The 12,904-nt window shown below is 36.9% G+C and overlaps 3 protein-coding genes across 3 annotated transcripts; 1 reads left to right on the top strand and 2 right to left on the bottom strand.

Annotated features, from left to right (window-relative positions):
• The first annotated feature begins 127 nt into the window (after nt 1-127).
• On the top strand, nt 128-3,452 carry LOC108227545 (formin-like protein 11). Its single transcript, XM_017402750.2, has 4 exons — nt 128-1,805; nt 1,883-2,073; nt 2,154-2,389; nt 2,645-3,452. Exons 1-4 carry the CDS (start codon nt 250-252, stop codon nt 3,374-3,376), a joined length of 2,715 nt encoding a protein of 904 aa, XP_017258239.1. The 5' UTR covers nt 128-249; the 3' UTR covers nt 3,377-3,452.
• A 648-nt stretch (nt 3,453-4,100) lies between these two features.
• Nucleotides 4,101-8,606, bottom strand: LOC108227909 (F-actin-capping protein subunit alpha-like). Its single transcript, XM_017403301.2, has 11 exons — nt 8,345-8,606; nt 8,107-8,222; nt 7,866-7,955; nt 7,488-7,552; nt 6,522-6,683; nt 5,978-6,056; nt 5,809-5,886; nt 5,643-5,717; nt 5,527-5,562; nt 4,693-4,832; nt 4,101-4,363 (listed from the first exon to the last, which is right to left on the bottom strand). Exons 1-10 carry the CDS (start codon nt 8,448-8,450, stop codon nt 4,713-4,715), a joined length of 927 nt encoding a protein of 308 aa, XP_017258790.1. The 5' UTR covers nt 8,451-8,606; the 3' UTR covers nt 4,101-4,363; nt 4,693-4,712.
• A 146-nt stretch (nt 8,607-8,752) lies between these two features.
• On the bottom strand, nt 8,753-12,705 carry LOC108227908 (uncharacterized). Its single transcript, XM_017403300.2, has 7 exons — nt 12,336-12,705; nt 11,524-11,642; nt 11,339-11,404; nt 11,013-11,210; nt 10,254-10,372; nt 9,692-9,797; nt 8,753-9,610 (listed from the first exon to the last, which is right to left on the bottom strand). Exons 1-7 carry the CDS (start codon nt 12,544-12,546, stop codon nt 9,062-9,064), a joined length of 1,368 nt encoding a protein of 455 aa, XP_017258789.1. The 5' UTR covers nt 12,547-12,705; the 3' UTR covers nt 8,753-9,061.
• Nucleotides 12,706-12,904: the final 199 nt, after the last annotated feature.

The raw sequence follows: 12,904 nt of genomic DNA, 5'->3' as shown, positions 1-12,904 counted from the left end.
TATGAAATTTATAAAATTAAAATCAGAGAGAAGAGACAGAGAAAAAAATTTAAGTAAATAGTTCAGTACAACTGCTAACTGCAACTGCCATACTCAGGGATTACTTGGAGTAGCATTAAAGTCTCTCTTTACTTGTACTTCATATTCATAACTCATAAGACTAGTAGATTTATATGCAGAAAGCTAAAGGTGGTTTGATTGGTAAATGATCTAGGCTTGAATGATACATAAATATAAAGAAGAGAAATCATGGGTTATGGATATCAGATCCTCTGCATGATGTTCTTGATAATCTTCATGTTCATTTCATTGCATTTTTCCCACTTTTTGATTCCTGGTGCTATCCTGAATGCACCATCTTATTTCGATATTCGAAGTCTCCATGGAGGAGGCAAGGGAAGTTATCATCCTACTAGAAATGCAGGAGAGGATACTAAAAGCTTGAATTTGGGGAAATTCAGAGCTTTGCTTGGCCTAAGGAGCTTCAGCATTCGAAAAGAATCATATTATAAAGCTAAATGCCCCATTGGTGGTCCTGCTCCAGCTCCTGCTCCAGCATTGCCTCATCAAGTATATTCTCATCGTTATCATCATCATCCATCACCGCGGCCTCAGCCTCTGCCCCGTGTCACAGTACCATTTCGCAAGATTCACAAGGATAATGAAGGAAAAGGTAGGGGTAGAAGAACTTTGGTTGCAATCCTTGTGTCTACTAGTGCCACATTTGTGCTATGTGGGATTGGCCTCATATGGGGATGCCAGAAGTTCAGGAAAAAGAAGAAATCAAGAAGCACGGTGTCGATAGTACATAGCATTGAAGGAGGGACACAAAGTGAATCAAAGTATGTTTTTGCTTCTCACAGTTCAGTGTCAAAGGTAACTTCTCATCCGAGCCCTCGCCTTTTATACCTTGATTCTGTAAGGAGTGCTTTAGAACCACAACCTTTTACCATCAAACAAAGTTTTCTTAATGTAAATGCATCTCCAATTCATACAACACCTTATGGGAAACATTGTGAAGTCGCAGAATTAGAGAACGCGTCAGATTCTGTTATTACAGTCGCAGAATTAGAGAACGCGTCAGATTCTGTTACTGCAGAAAGTTCTGCTGTTGGAGAAATTGTATCAGTAAATGAAACTGATGAATTACTTAAGCATGATGTTGACAGTAGCTCTAAACTTAGTGCAATAAATAGTACTGATGAAGCTCATACGTCTGATGACGAGTCCTTCCATTCTCTATGCAATTCACATTCATCAAGTGCAAGATTCTCCAACGCTTCAGAGGGTAATAGTGATACTTCTGAAATAGAATCCTTGTACGTGTCAAAAGCATTAACCTCCCCAATGAACTTCCATATCTCATCACCTGCTCCTCTTTTGAAATCACCGTCAAGTCCTCCCCCACCACCACCACCACCGCCTCCACTCATTCACACACATAAATCTCCTTCAGAAAAGGCATCTATGAACCTGAGTTCTGCTAATAAGCCTAACTTATCATCACCTAGAACTTCATGTTCTTCTTCTGGATCTAATCAAACCCCAAGAAGCGATTTGCCACCATCCCCTCATGACCATCCCAAAGTGTCCACCGGAATTCCTCAACCACCAATCCCTCCTCCACCTACAAAAGAATATGGAAACTCATTAAAAGGTCCTCCACCACCACCACTTCCACAACAAACTCCACTGAGCAAAGATGGTGTCCCATTAGCAAAGCTGAAACCACTTCACTGGGACAAAGTTAGAGCTGTGTCTGATCATTCAATGGTATGGGACAAGCTGAGATCAAACTCATTTGAGTAAGTAAGCTTATGCTTTGCTCATAAATTAAGTCTTGCTTCAGTTTCATATAGGATATTGATGAACCATGGAACAGGTTTGATGAGAAAATGATTGAGTCACTCTTTGGTTACAATCTGAAGAATTCAATGAAGAATGATGACACAAAGAGCAAAAGTCCTTCTCCAAGCAAGCATGTTCTCGAGCCCAAACGGCTGCAAAATATTACCATACTTTCTAAAGCCTTGAATGTGACTACTGAACAAGTCTGTAATGCACTTGTGCAAGGTAGACAATCAATAATTCAAATCATACGGATACAATTTATACGAGGCAGCATAAAGTTTTTTTGTTTATGAATGGTGCAGGTGCTGGATTGTCTTTGCAACAACTAGAGGCACTGATTAAGATGGAACCCACTAAAGAAGAAGAGGCCAATCTTTCAAGCTATAATGGAGACATCAACCAATTAGGTTCAGCAGAGAAATTTGTGAAGATAATGCTCAACATACCTCATGCATTTATGAGGATCGAAGCCATGCTTTACAAAGAAACCTTTGAAGATGAAGTTGATCATCTGAGGAAGTCCTTCTCAATGTTAGAGGTAAAACAACTGAGACACCTGATACTATAACTTCCGAATAAAATAGCCTTCTTTCCATCGATCAAATATTTTCTCCTCCCGTGTAGCTGTCATCTTAAAACCAGTTCGTACCAATATTTTTATTGCATAATAAAGAAAAGAGTAATATATGTTTAGGTTTTGAACCTAAGAAGGCAAACTTGGAGCTCTATAAACATTTTAAGTAGTTCAGGGCCTTTTACCTGTGTGTGTAACAAATATTTCTTGACCGTACAGGATGCCTGCAAGGAACTGAGATCAAGCCGGCTCTTCCTTAAGTTACTCGAGGCAGTGCTGAAAACAGGGAACAGGATGAATATTGGAACAATCAGGGGCGGGGCCAGAGCATTTAAGCTAGACACCCTCCTAAAGCTTGCAGATGTTAAAGGAACAGATGGAAAAACCACATTGCTTCACTTCGTTGTCCAGGAGATCGTACGGGCAGAAGGACTCAAAATTTCAGAAAGCATCATCGGAAAGATTAACAATCAGAAAATCAGGAGCAAGAATGTTGAAGATCGAGAAGAAACTTACAGAAAAATGGGCCTTGATCTTATTTCTGGTTTGTCAACGGAGTTGTTCAATGTCAAGAAGACGGCTACTGTTGATTTAGATGTCATTGCAAGCTCAGTTTCAAACTTATCAGATGGAATGACAAAGTTACAGCATTTGGTGAACAAGGACTTGACAGAAGAGGAAAAAAGTAGTAAATTTGTGCAGGTAATGAGATCATTCCTAAATTGTGCAGAGAAGAACTTGAAGGAGTTGCAAGTAGATGAAAGTAGAGTCTTCTTACATGTTAGAGAGATAACCGAATATTTCCATGGAAACGTAAGCAAAGATGAGGCAAATCCTCTTCGTATATTTGTGATTGTTAGAGACTTCTTAGGTATGCTGGATCACGTCTGCAAGGAACTAAGAAGCTTTAAAGTTCCAAGTTCTCCAAATCCTCTAGCACCATTCCGCTAGAATAGACAGACACATTATGATTTGATTTAAGTAGATCAGGTTTCTCCTTTGTGTGTTTATACTTCCACTTTTGTAACTTGAGACTTGTGTGACGTTTAACTAGTCCTGTAGAGAAATTTGACTTGTTTGAAATAATTAACTGCTTTACATTACACTTGAGCTAAAATTTCTATCAGTACCACAACCAAATGTGAAATATGCAAGACTGATTCTATGTAACAGACAAATATTATCACTGCAAAAAGGCACAGACTCATCTTATACATTTCTTGTTAGAAGAAGCATCTCTATACCTTGGCATCTCATACATACTCAGCTACAGCATAAATTTACTGGGAGGCAGATTAACAACAAACGAGTTCTTTACCTATCTTCTGTGAGGATCTTCTCAAGTAATAATAGAAATTGCGGGGAGGGAAAAACTGATGATCTTCTCAAGTAATAATAGAATTTTCAGGGAGGGAACTAAACTCGCGTTCTTCAGATTGTTCTAATGCTCAAGTTTAGTAAAAAGTGACTGTTTTCTTATCTTTCTCACTTCATCCATTTTCGGGGGTTCCTAGGGCTTAACTTCATGTTCTCTTATCTACAAGTTAGGTTGTGCTAGCAATCTTTGTGTTCATTCAAGGAGGAACCTTCATATCATAGAAGGTTGAGATGCACCTAGTGGTGAATAATGAGGGCATGTGTATATGCCCTTGTATCTCATTAGCATAGACAAAGATTGCTAAAAACTGGTGACCTGAAGATCTTTATATATATGCTTGAAATTACTTCAAATGCACAATGTATATAGGTAATTCAGATACAAAAAGTCATCCCTGAATTATACTAATAAAATTTAATCATATGCACAAGGGAAACTCCACAGACATCAGAAGAATCTTGTCTAAATTTTTTTTGACATGTTTCAGCTGTCCAGGTGCTTGTCAAAACAGCCATCAACAGCATCTTCACATGAATCAACAAAGCCTCCAGCAGCCCCACCTAAATCAATAATAAACATACAAAAGTTTCAAAAGCAGATTCATGTTCATATAATTAGTGTCCTGTGCATTTCATGTCTCCAGAGAAAGTATGTGGTAAATTGAATAAAAAGGATTTGGCATAACAAACACATGATAACAGAAGCATATCAAGTATCTAGTGTCCTGTGCATGAGATCAGTGAATGCAAATCAAACTAGGCCCACTAGCAAGGACGAAATAGTAAAATGGCTCTAAAAGATATCACTTAAGAGATAAAATAAATCCAATCAAAAAGTTAGGACACTGAAAAGAAAAAAGATCCAAGTATTGAGAGGTGCATCCTACAACCTTAGGAAGAAGCATACAATCTACTGATTGGTCTGCTTTCCGATTCCAAGCTCTTCTGCAAGATCTCTAGTCAGGCTAAACTGCACAGTGTTATGCCACGGGAATAATGTTCGAGTAACTGGAAGTTTCCTACGGAGATCCTGCATTTTATTTGCAAAAGATTAAAGTTACTGGTACATTAATACTGATTTCTCTATTTGAGGCTACATCAATACTGAATTTAATACACAAGAAACTAGAAATACAAAGAGCTCTATTTATTTAAATTTTGAATGTCGGTATTGGTGGAGTAGAGCTGTGGAGCAAACTGGGAAATACTAACGTACTCTAGAGTATGAGGATAGCTGATCAAGTTGAGTTATATGAAATCTGAATAGAGTAGAAAGCTTGAAAATCTGCATACAACACCTTATTCCTAATTTTCTCCGACATTCACAAACATGGGTAGATTCACCATTGAGGCAGTGGAGGCACTTGCCCCATTACTTATTCAGTTACATCTATTCTTTTAGTATTATATCAGGAGAGTATAAGCCTTGCCCCCGCATGTAATTCAATTGGGTTCGAATCCTGGCTGAGTTATACACTATAGGTTGATTCTCAGGAATTATACATATCAGTAACCTTCTTATATTTATTGATTTAATATGCCATTACCAGACATTTATTGCTTAAGGCCTATATTTGACATGCAGCTCATGGAAGCAGAACCGACGCCCATACAGTGTCATACCGTCATACAATTACTTCCATGTATCAACACAAAATGATTAAATGGCAGCAATAAGGTACTAAACCTATTGGCATCTTCTTTGTGAAAGTTCAGAAACAAACCTTAAAAGTAGTATCTGGTAAGTTTGAATATGATGCCTGTATAATGCAAGTGTCAGTAATGATTAATGAGTTGAAGGAATTCAACTTTACCTACTTAAACAAACATATGCTTCAACCTGAAGAGAAGTTAGGTACTCTGTCTCATGATGGCGAATAATGTTAGTCAAGGAAATTGCACAATCATCAGCAGCCTGAAAAACACAGAACATATCAGCCAGCACACCTAGCAGGGGCAGAGCAGAAAACAATTAAAACCAACAATATGGATCTTTGGAGATTTACCTGAATGATTGTTGAGTCCTTGCACTCATGTTTTGCGTCTAACTGGACATTTCCTTCTTCAAAGTAGTGAGCACCCACCTGAAGATAGTACAGTAAGTAGTGTTGGTTCAATGAGTAAATACAGTTTATACAAAAAATTCTTTCTCACACTATTTAGAAATTACTAAACCTGCAGCCTGCCTTTTATTTCCACAATTTGCAAGTCCTCTTTCAACTCGATATTCCATACAGAGCGCCAGCTTCCATTACTGAGACATAAACCAAAAAATAATTGTAGATAAAGAGTAGGGTACTGGAATAGCCAAACTACTGTCTTATCCTTGCAAAAGAAGAAGAGATACAATGAAGCTGATAGCAACCAATGTTCGACAAATTAGGTCAAGTGGTACAATATATAAATTGGCATCTATGATTCAGGCATCGATGATTGGTGCTGTCAAATCGCTCTGTAACCATGTTATTAAACAGCTAATGCAGTAGTCAATAAAAGGGTATATGGTCTAAACTTATAATATGTTTAAGGTTCATTTTGCATCAACCAAAGGAATCCTATATAAACTGATTACTACGTATGAACTCAAACAATATATTTTAGGATTACATATACATTATAAAGCACAGGGGCCAGACCATACAACATGCCGAGATACATACAAATCTTTGGTTACAAAAGGTTGATAAGGGCAAGGTCAAGTAAAGAATGTATGACACACCAGAAATTTTGTGGGCTGTGTCGAGCAGCTGAAATAACCACAACAAGTTCAAAATCGGATCCAGGTTCTTCCACATCCTTTCCACTTGTGCAGAAAACCGAACAAACACCTTTAGGATAAGCTTCACCGACATACTTACTTACTTCTGCATCAACTGCACATCTATGAGGAGGGGAATTAGGAGATTGTTGTTTAATTATTAAACAAAAAGATATTGGAGATTGTTGCAATGATCAAAATTAAAAAAATTACTACAAGCTACGAGCACCCCATACTAACAAATTAACTCACTGACGCCATTTATTATTTTGGTGAAACATCAGAATCAAAACAGTGAACCAGATAAATTAACTATCGTTATCGAAGTCATTAGTAAATATAACATGCATATTTAGCTGACATATTCTACCAGTCTGTGACACTGTGGTCAGAAAATAATCACACCAGTTGCAGGTATGAAAAAAAACAGTTGGCGATTAAATAACTTATTGACCGCATTTTTGCCCAATTATCCATTTTACATCAGCTAGACTGTTCATGAAATTAGAAATAAACAATGGAATGAATAGAAGAAAGACAGCAGAATACAACAAGAATTCAGAACAATGTGCAGCCTAAGTATGATAGAAACTGTTAAAGTATTGTAGGTCTTGCAAATAAATGTAGCCTAAGTATCATAAAAAATTCCTTGCCAAAGATCATACTGGCCTAATTGTTCGATGATAGTATTAGAAACAATTAGGTAATATCTTCTAATAATATGCAAGAGATCAGTAATACTTATACCACCCACGCAAATGTAGAGATGAATTTCAACACAGATTTAGTGAATGTAAAAACATGTGTAGACATGGATATTCTTTAGAAACTTGGTCATCTCAAACAGGGTAGAATTTACAAGCAATGCAAAGAACTCTCACAAATTGAAAGATAAATCCTATACAGAATAGGTAAATATAATAATACCGATATTCCTCGACATATGGGAATGGAAGTTCCTCATCATTTGCCCGTCTCACTTCTGTACAAACCTGAACCGATTAAATATATCCATCATATAGGAGAAATCCGCTAATGAAAAGCCTTACATATACAAATTATAGGATTTTATCCAAAAATTGTACTGCAGTTTACTTCTAATAAATTTTTATAAATATTGACACTATTTTGGTGCAGATGTATTATTTTGAGAAGGAAAAAACTACAAATAAGGAGAAACTACACACTCAAGAAGGGTGAAAGGAGAAGAGAATACTACAAAAGCTCGCACCTTCGAGCTATACTGAAGAGTATTGCATAATCCCAAGAACAATGAAGAAATATTTGTATAAGGGTATAACTTACTTGCTTGACATGGTCAACTTTGGCAACTTGAGCAGTGATAGGATCAAGATAATCATTGGCATCAATTTCGTTAAACGCAGTTATCAGCACCTAAAACCATTAAACACTCAAAAATGAAAGAGGATAATACTTGTAGAGGCACACATTAGCAGAATATATTAGAAATTATTACATTAAACCTTTCTTTCTCTATAACATCCCAAAAAAGCAACCTGATTTAAGTTAGAGAGGGGGCGCTTACATCCCCAGAGTTATTAGGCATTGGAAGGCAAAGGAGATGAGATTTATTATAAATGGAAAACGCCTCAGAAGCCGCGGTTTCATACACATAATCATCCTTCAATATTGCCTTAACATCTGCAGTTAACAACAAAAATAGCAAATGAATAAACTACAATGCTGGTAATGATCAATCTTACACAAACAATATTACATATCATTAAGTATACGTTCAGGTAAAGGAAAAAGAGGAAGACTACCTTTAGCAACATACTGAATTTCACCGGGAGGAGAATTAAGAAGGAACCATTTCGCTATTTCTATCTTCTGCTCCACACTTAGTTCGCTTTCTTCTTCGTCTGCCATCTGCTCTTATCTCTATATATTAATATATGTACTGAGGTGATGTTCGTTGTATATGTTATTGTAGTTGAAATGTGGTGGGGGATTCCAAAGGAGGAGCTTTGTTGAGTGTGTGAAGCAGAAGTGATACACAAAGCTGTCAAGTGTGTGTTAGAGAAAACAACACAACAAACGCCAAAAATTTATTCAGATTTTGAATTTATGGGGCCCTTTTTTATATTCAAATCAGGTTCAATTTAAACAAGGATAATCTGATTATCACGATTGCAAAACGTATTACGAATAATAATATGAAACTAAATAACTAATCAAAACTAGCAAAGTAGATAACGGACTTCAAATTGCTGTTTTCTGGTACAACGTACAATGTATATTGGATGACAGTAATTTTGCCCATCTAGCAATGTTAAAGCTACAACTGGCAGTATTATATTTTATTCCAGCAAGTTCCAGCTCGGGAAATCCAAACCCAGAAAACATGCGTCTGAAACGATTAATACTAGCTTCCAAACCTCATTTAGTTGTTAACTCATACATCATCACTATATATATATTCCTCAAACAAAATTTTATTTACATAGGCCGGTAGAGCTGGGTTGATACAAGTTCCCCAATCACACCAGATGCCCTTCCATGAAGTTTTTCCAAGCCTTAAGAGGGTTATTGTTTTGAAGATTTACAAAACCTTCGTCTACCCGGGAGCTTGTAAATATACCTCTAGCAGCAAAACCCATTAGCTCAGTTGGGTCCATATAACCACGAATCCTTGATACGATCCCACCTTCATAAGATAAGCCCATCCTGAAATATCGATTTTGTGCATTGTTCTCTTTCACATTAATGTGTTCTGCCTTCTGCTCAGTAACAACATTTTGTTTAGGTGCCTCTTGCTCATCGAGACCAATATAATGTTCCATGCCAAGTGACTCCCAGTCAACCTGTCGTAAGATTCCAGCAGCACGGTCAGTGCACGTCCAAGGATAGTTTTGGGATTGCAATAATTGTTCCAGGGCCAATCTATCAACTTGGGCTTTCATTTTTCGTATCCGTTCACCAATCCTTGCAGATACAGCATCATATAGTTTTCCCCTTGACATCCCTGGCTCTCCTTCCATGCCAAGTAGATCGTCAAACTCAACAGGATCGCCTACGAGTACAGTTACCTACCAGGTACAAGATTTGTTATATAAAAACCGAAGAAATTTATTTTCGAACAAACAATTGTCCCAAGAGAGAAAATTTACCGTCTTTCCAATCCTCGGAAACTTGGCCCCGATGGGCATAATATCTTGCATGCCAGTGTGCACAAACGGCACAACCATGGGTACATTGTCAGCATCCAGGACCAACCTGTCAATACACAAAAAATATTAAACAAAGACACCAAGCCACACACACAACTATTCATTGTGATAATCAAAGCCTATTAAACTATTTATAAGATAAAAAGTTAAATGGACTGCAAATGTCAATTTATTGAACAATTCCAGCCCATTTAATTCTTTATATAAAATCAGAAATTTTATATAAGCTTTTGTAAGATTGTCTTGCTCACTGATCAAGCCCATCAGCTTATTGATGATTAATAATGCTAGTCTGATAATACAAAGAAGTACAAAAAACTAGGTAAACATTTGACTGGACCAACATCAGCTCAACCAGCAGATTGCAACATAACTTGATGATCCTGCTAGCTAAAAACCCGGATTTCTAAGCTCTACCAAGCAAAATTTCAATTCGAAAAGATGCAAAGGTAAAATAAATCAAGGAAGCATCAAACTTTGAATACAGAGCAATCATCCTGACCTTCCAATGCCTCGTTTTGCTGATCCAATAGTCTTTCCACCATCTAGAGAACGACTTCCTTCAGGAAATATATGAACCCAGCCACCACGATTCAACTTTGCAATAGCGATGTCCATCCCCTGTCACAGGATCGTGTGTTAAAAATATCCAAATCAACTCCTTTATGGCCATCTCTTTGTCCTTTGTATATGTCCTTATCACTTGACTTATGTTTCTTCATTGTTTCTGACTGTAGAGGACTCACTTCCAATTCTACCTCTGGTATATATTATTTAAAATTTCAAATTACACCAAAAGTTTTTGTATGTGTACAAGGGACTTGAGTGAAAAAATGTTGAATAAGGATAATATTGACAAACTTAAGCATATAGAATTTTGTATGTGGTTGGAGGATATGAAACAACTAGAGGGTGAAATAGATTTATCAAACAAGTTCAGGCTTTTCATTGGTCGAAGGTTTCTTGCAGAGGTAGTAAGCCCCTATCAGCCCTTAGTGACCAGCATTGCACAGAGATCACACTGAGAAAAAAACTCCTAAAACCTCTCTAGCATACACACAGAAACAGCTGCCAGAAGCCACAATGTTGCAACCCATACAAAGTAAGAAAGTACAATAAACGAGGAGATGAGAAACTCAAGTTACAATTTTAGTTATAAATAGGATAGTGCTAAGTAGGAACCGCCTATACCGATAATTCATAATCCGCCGTCTAACAACTCAAGCTTGCTAGAACTTTCACATACTTGTAAATAACATACCTTTTGATAAATTCCTTCACCACGAGTAAGTGGTAAAACTTTGACATGCTTAAAAAAGGCGGATGTAACTGGATTTCGAAAACAACGATCGCTTGCACAAAGTGTCCATCTCAAATTATGAGCATCCAAAAGAACGCTTGGGGGAAGCAGAGCAGCAATAACAAGTGGATCATCAAGAGAAGCAACATGGTTGCTAACCTACAGTTGTTAAAACAAGACCAGCAACCATGAGACGGGTTAAATTTCCATATAGTTATATGACTAAAGCAACAATAACAACAAACGAATTATTTCAAAATCAACAACTCAAGTCAAATGTTCTGCACCGTTATAAGAGGCTTGTTGCTAGGTCGATGCTGCAATGCTTTATGTAGTTTCTCTGCACCATATATCTGTAATGCAAGCGAATATAATTTTGCAATGTATATATCTTTTAAAAAAAGATGGTGGCAAGGAAAATTCGTTGATGACATTGAAATTTTAAAATAACAGAGTTACCAAATAGAATTACCTGTACTTTGTTAAGACCATGCATAAAAACATAACAAACATTCCCAATAACAGGAACCGCCACAGCTTGCAGCATGCGAGTAAGAACTGAGTCTTCTTCCATGTCGATATCCTTGCTAACTGAACATGTAATGAAAACAAGACTTACTTATTTTTGTTCTTAGTTGCCTATTAAAGTTAAGAATGACAATTTTGTGGCACAAAGGTTATATAAAGGAAAAAAAACAAATTACAGGTCATGTGCCTGCAGGCTGCTGCCTCTGTACACCTGGGGATGCACTAAGGTGAGAAGGTGCCCGTCCCAAGGGCTCAAAGATGACAAGTTGTTTGTGTGGCTTGCCAACTAAGAAGCCTACACAAGGTGCCTTTATCATGTATATTTAAGGCTAATCGGCAAGGGTGAAAGAAAAGTTTACGTCGCTTTATGTTTTGGATATTTAAACTATGCAAACCCATACGTTTGTCGATAATTTAACAAACTTGACAAACTTCCTCCAACAATTTCAAAATTACCTATGGAATCACATCAACTTCTCCAACAATTAAATTACCTACAGAACTAAATCAATGCACAATAAAAGCTATACAGGTCAGCCAAAATCTACTCCCGACAAGATAAATGGAGAAAGCAAAGTTATTTAACATCATCCATTTACGACAATACGTGCATCATTAACAAAATAAACGACAATTAACAGTTTTCCATACTAACTACATAGAGCGAGTAATCGAATAATTATTACATCAATCGAGCAACATATATCAAACACGCTATAGTGAATAATAATCAACATATAGAGAATGAAAAATGACCTCTTTTGAGATAAAATTTGGTGGAAGAAGGCAAGGAATCGCGACGAAAGTTGCGGAATCGATCGATCCAGAGCTGAATGCGCGTAGAGAAATAGCCGTCGGAGAGATTAGGGCGGTGGCGATCGACGGCGACTCTGAAACGGTGTCGTAGGAGGAGCTGAAGTGACCTGGCTTTGTCTCTCCACTCTTCTCCTTCCATCTCCATCACCATTGTTCACAATACAACCCAGATTGTTTAATTTTCGTGCTCAACAATTAATGAATATGTGTGTGTAATTTTTAGAGGGGTTTTCTTCGGCGGCAAGAAGGTAGGTTAGTGCGGTGCAGTGGATAAGGATATATTCGATATTGATGGAAAAGTCATAAAAAAGTAATATTTCTAAGGAAAAAGTCATAAATGTATTTATTTACCCTCCATCAATTCAAAATTGCTTGTATTGAGTTCGGTTTTTTGTACGTACCGGCTTTTAACAAGCATGTTAATATAAATTTTAAATAATTTAGTTAATATATTATATTTTTATATATAATAAATATAATATAATGAGAATATTTGATTGTCTAGTATA

The sequence above is a fragment of the Daucus carota genome, chromosome 6, assembly GCF_001625215.2.
Source record: "Daucus carota subsp. sativus chromosome 6, DH1 v3.0, whole genome shotgun sequence".
Lineage (NCBI taxonomy): Eukaryota > Viridiplantae > Streptophyta > Magnoliopsida > Apiales > Apiaceae > Daucus > Daucus carota.
The sequence above is the reverse complement of the archived record's forward strand: the minus strand, read 5'-3'. Positions and strand labels throughout refer to the sequence as shown.

What these genes read in the sequence shown, in the direction of transcription:
- LOC108227545 (XM_017402750.2), top strand. Translation starts at nt 250, where the DNA reads ATGGGTTATGGATATCAGATCCTCTGCATGATGTTCTTGATAATCTTC. An exon ending in CTGAGATCAAACTCATTTGA is followed by an intron (nt 1,806 to 1,882) that starts GTAAGTAAGCTT and finishes ACCATGGAACAG; the next exon opens with GTTTGATGAGAAAATGATTG. An exon ending in AGTCCTTCTCAATGTTAGAG is followed by an intron (nt 2,390 to 2,644) that starts GTAAAACAACTG and finishes TTGACCGTACAG; the next exon opens with GATGCCTGCAAGGAACTGAG.
- LOC108227909 (XM_017403301.2), bottom strand. Translation starts at nt 8,450, where the DNA reads ATGGCAGACGAAGAAGAAAGCGAACTAAGTGTGGAGCAGAAGATAGAA. An exon ending in CACAGCCCACAAAATTTCTG is followed by an intron (nt 6,057 to 6,521) that starts GTGTGTCATACA and finishes TTTATGTCTCAG; the next exon opens with TAATGGAAGCTGGCGCTCTG. An exon ending in AAATAAAAGGCAGGCTGCAG is followed by an intron (nt 5,887 to 5,977) that starts GTTTAGTAATTT and finishes TACTATCTTCAG; the next exon opens with GTGGGTGCTCACTACTTTGA.
- LOC108227908 (XM_017403300.2), bottom strand. Translation starts at nt 12,546, where the DNA reads ATGGTGATGGAGATGGAAGGAGAAGAGTGGAGAGACAAAGCCAGGTCA. An exon ending in GTGAAGGAATTTATCAAAAG is followed by an intron (nt 10,373 to 11,012) that starts GTATGTTATTTA and finishes ATCCTGTGACAG; the next exon opens with GGGATGGACATCGCTATTGC. An exon ending in TTCCGAGGATTGGAAAGACG is followed by an intron (nt 9,611 to 9,691) that starts GTAAATTTTCTC and finishes TGTACCTGGTAG; the next exon opens with GTAACTGTACTCGTAGGCGA.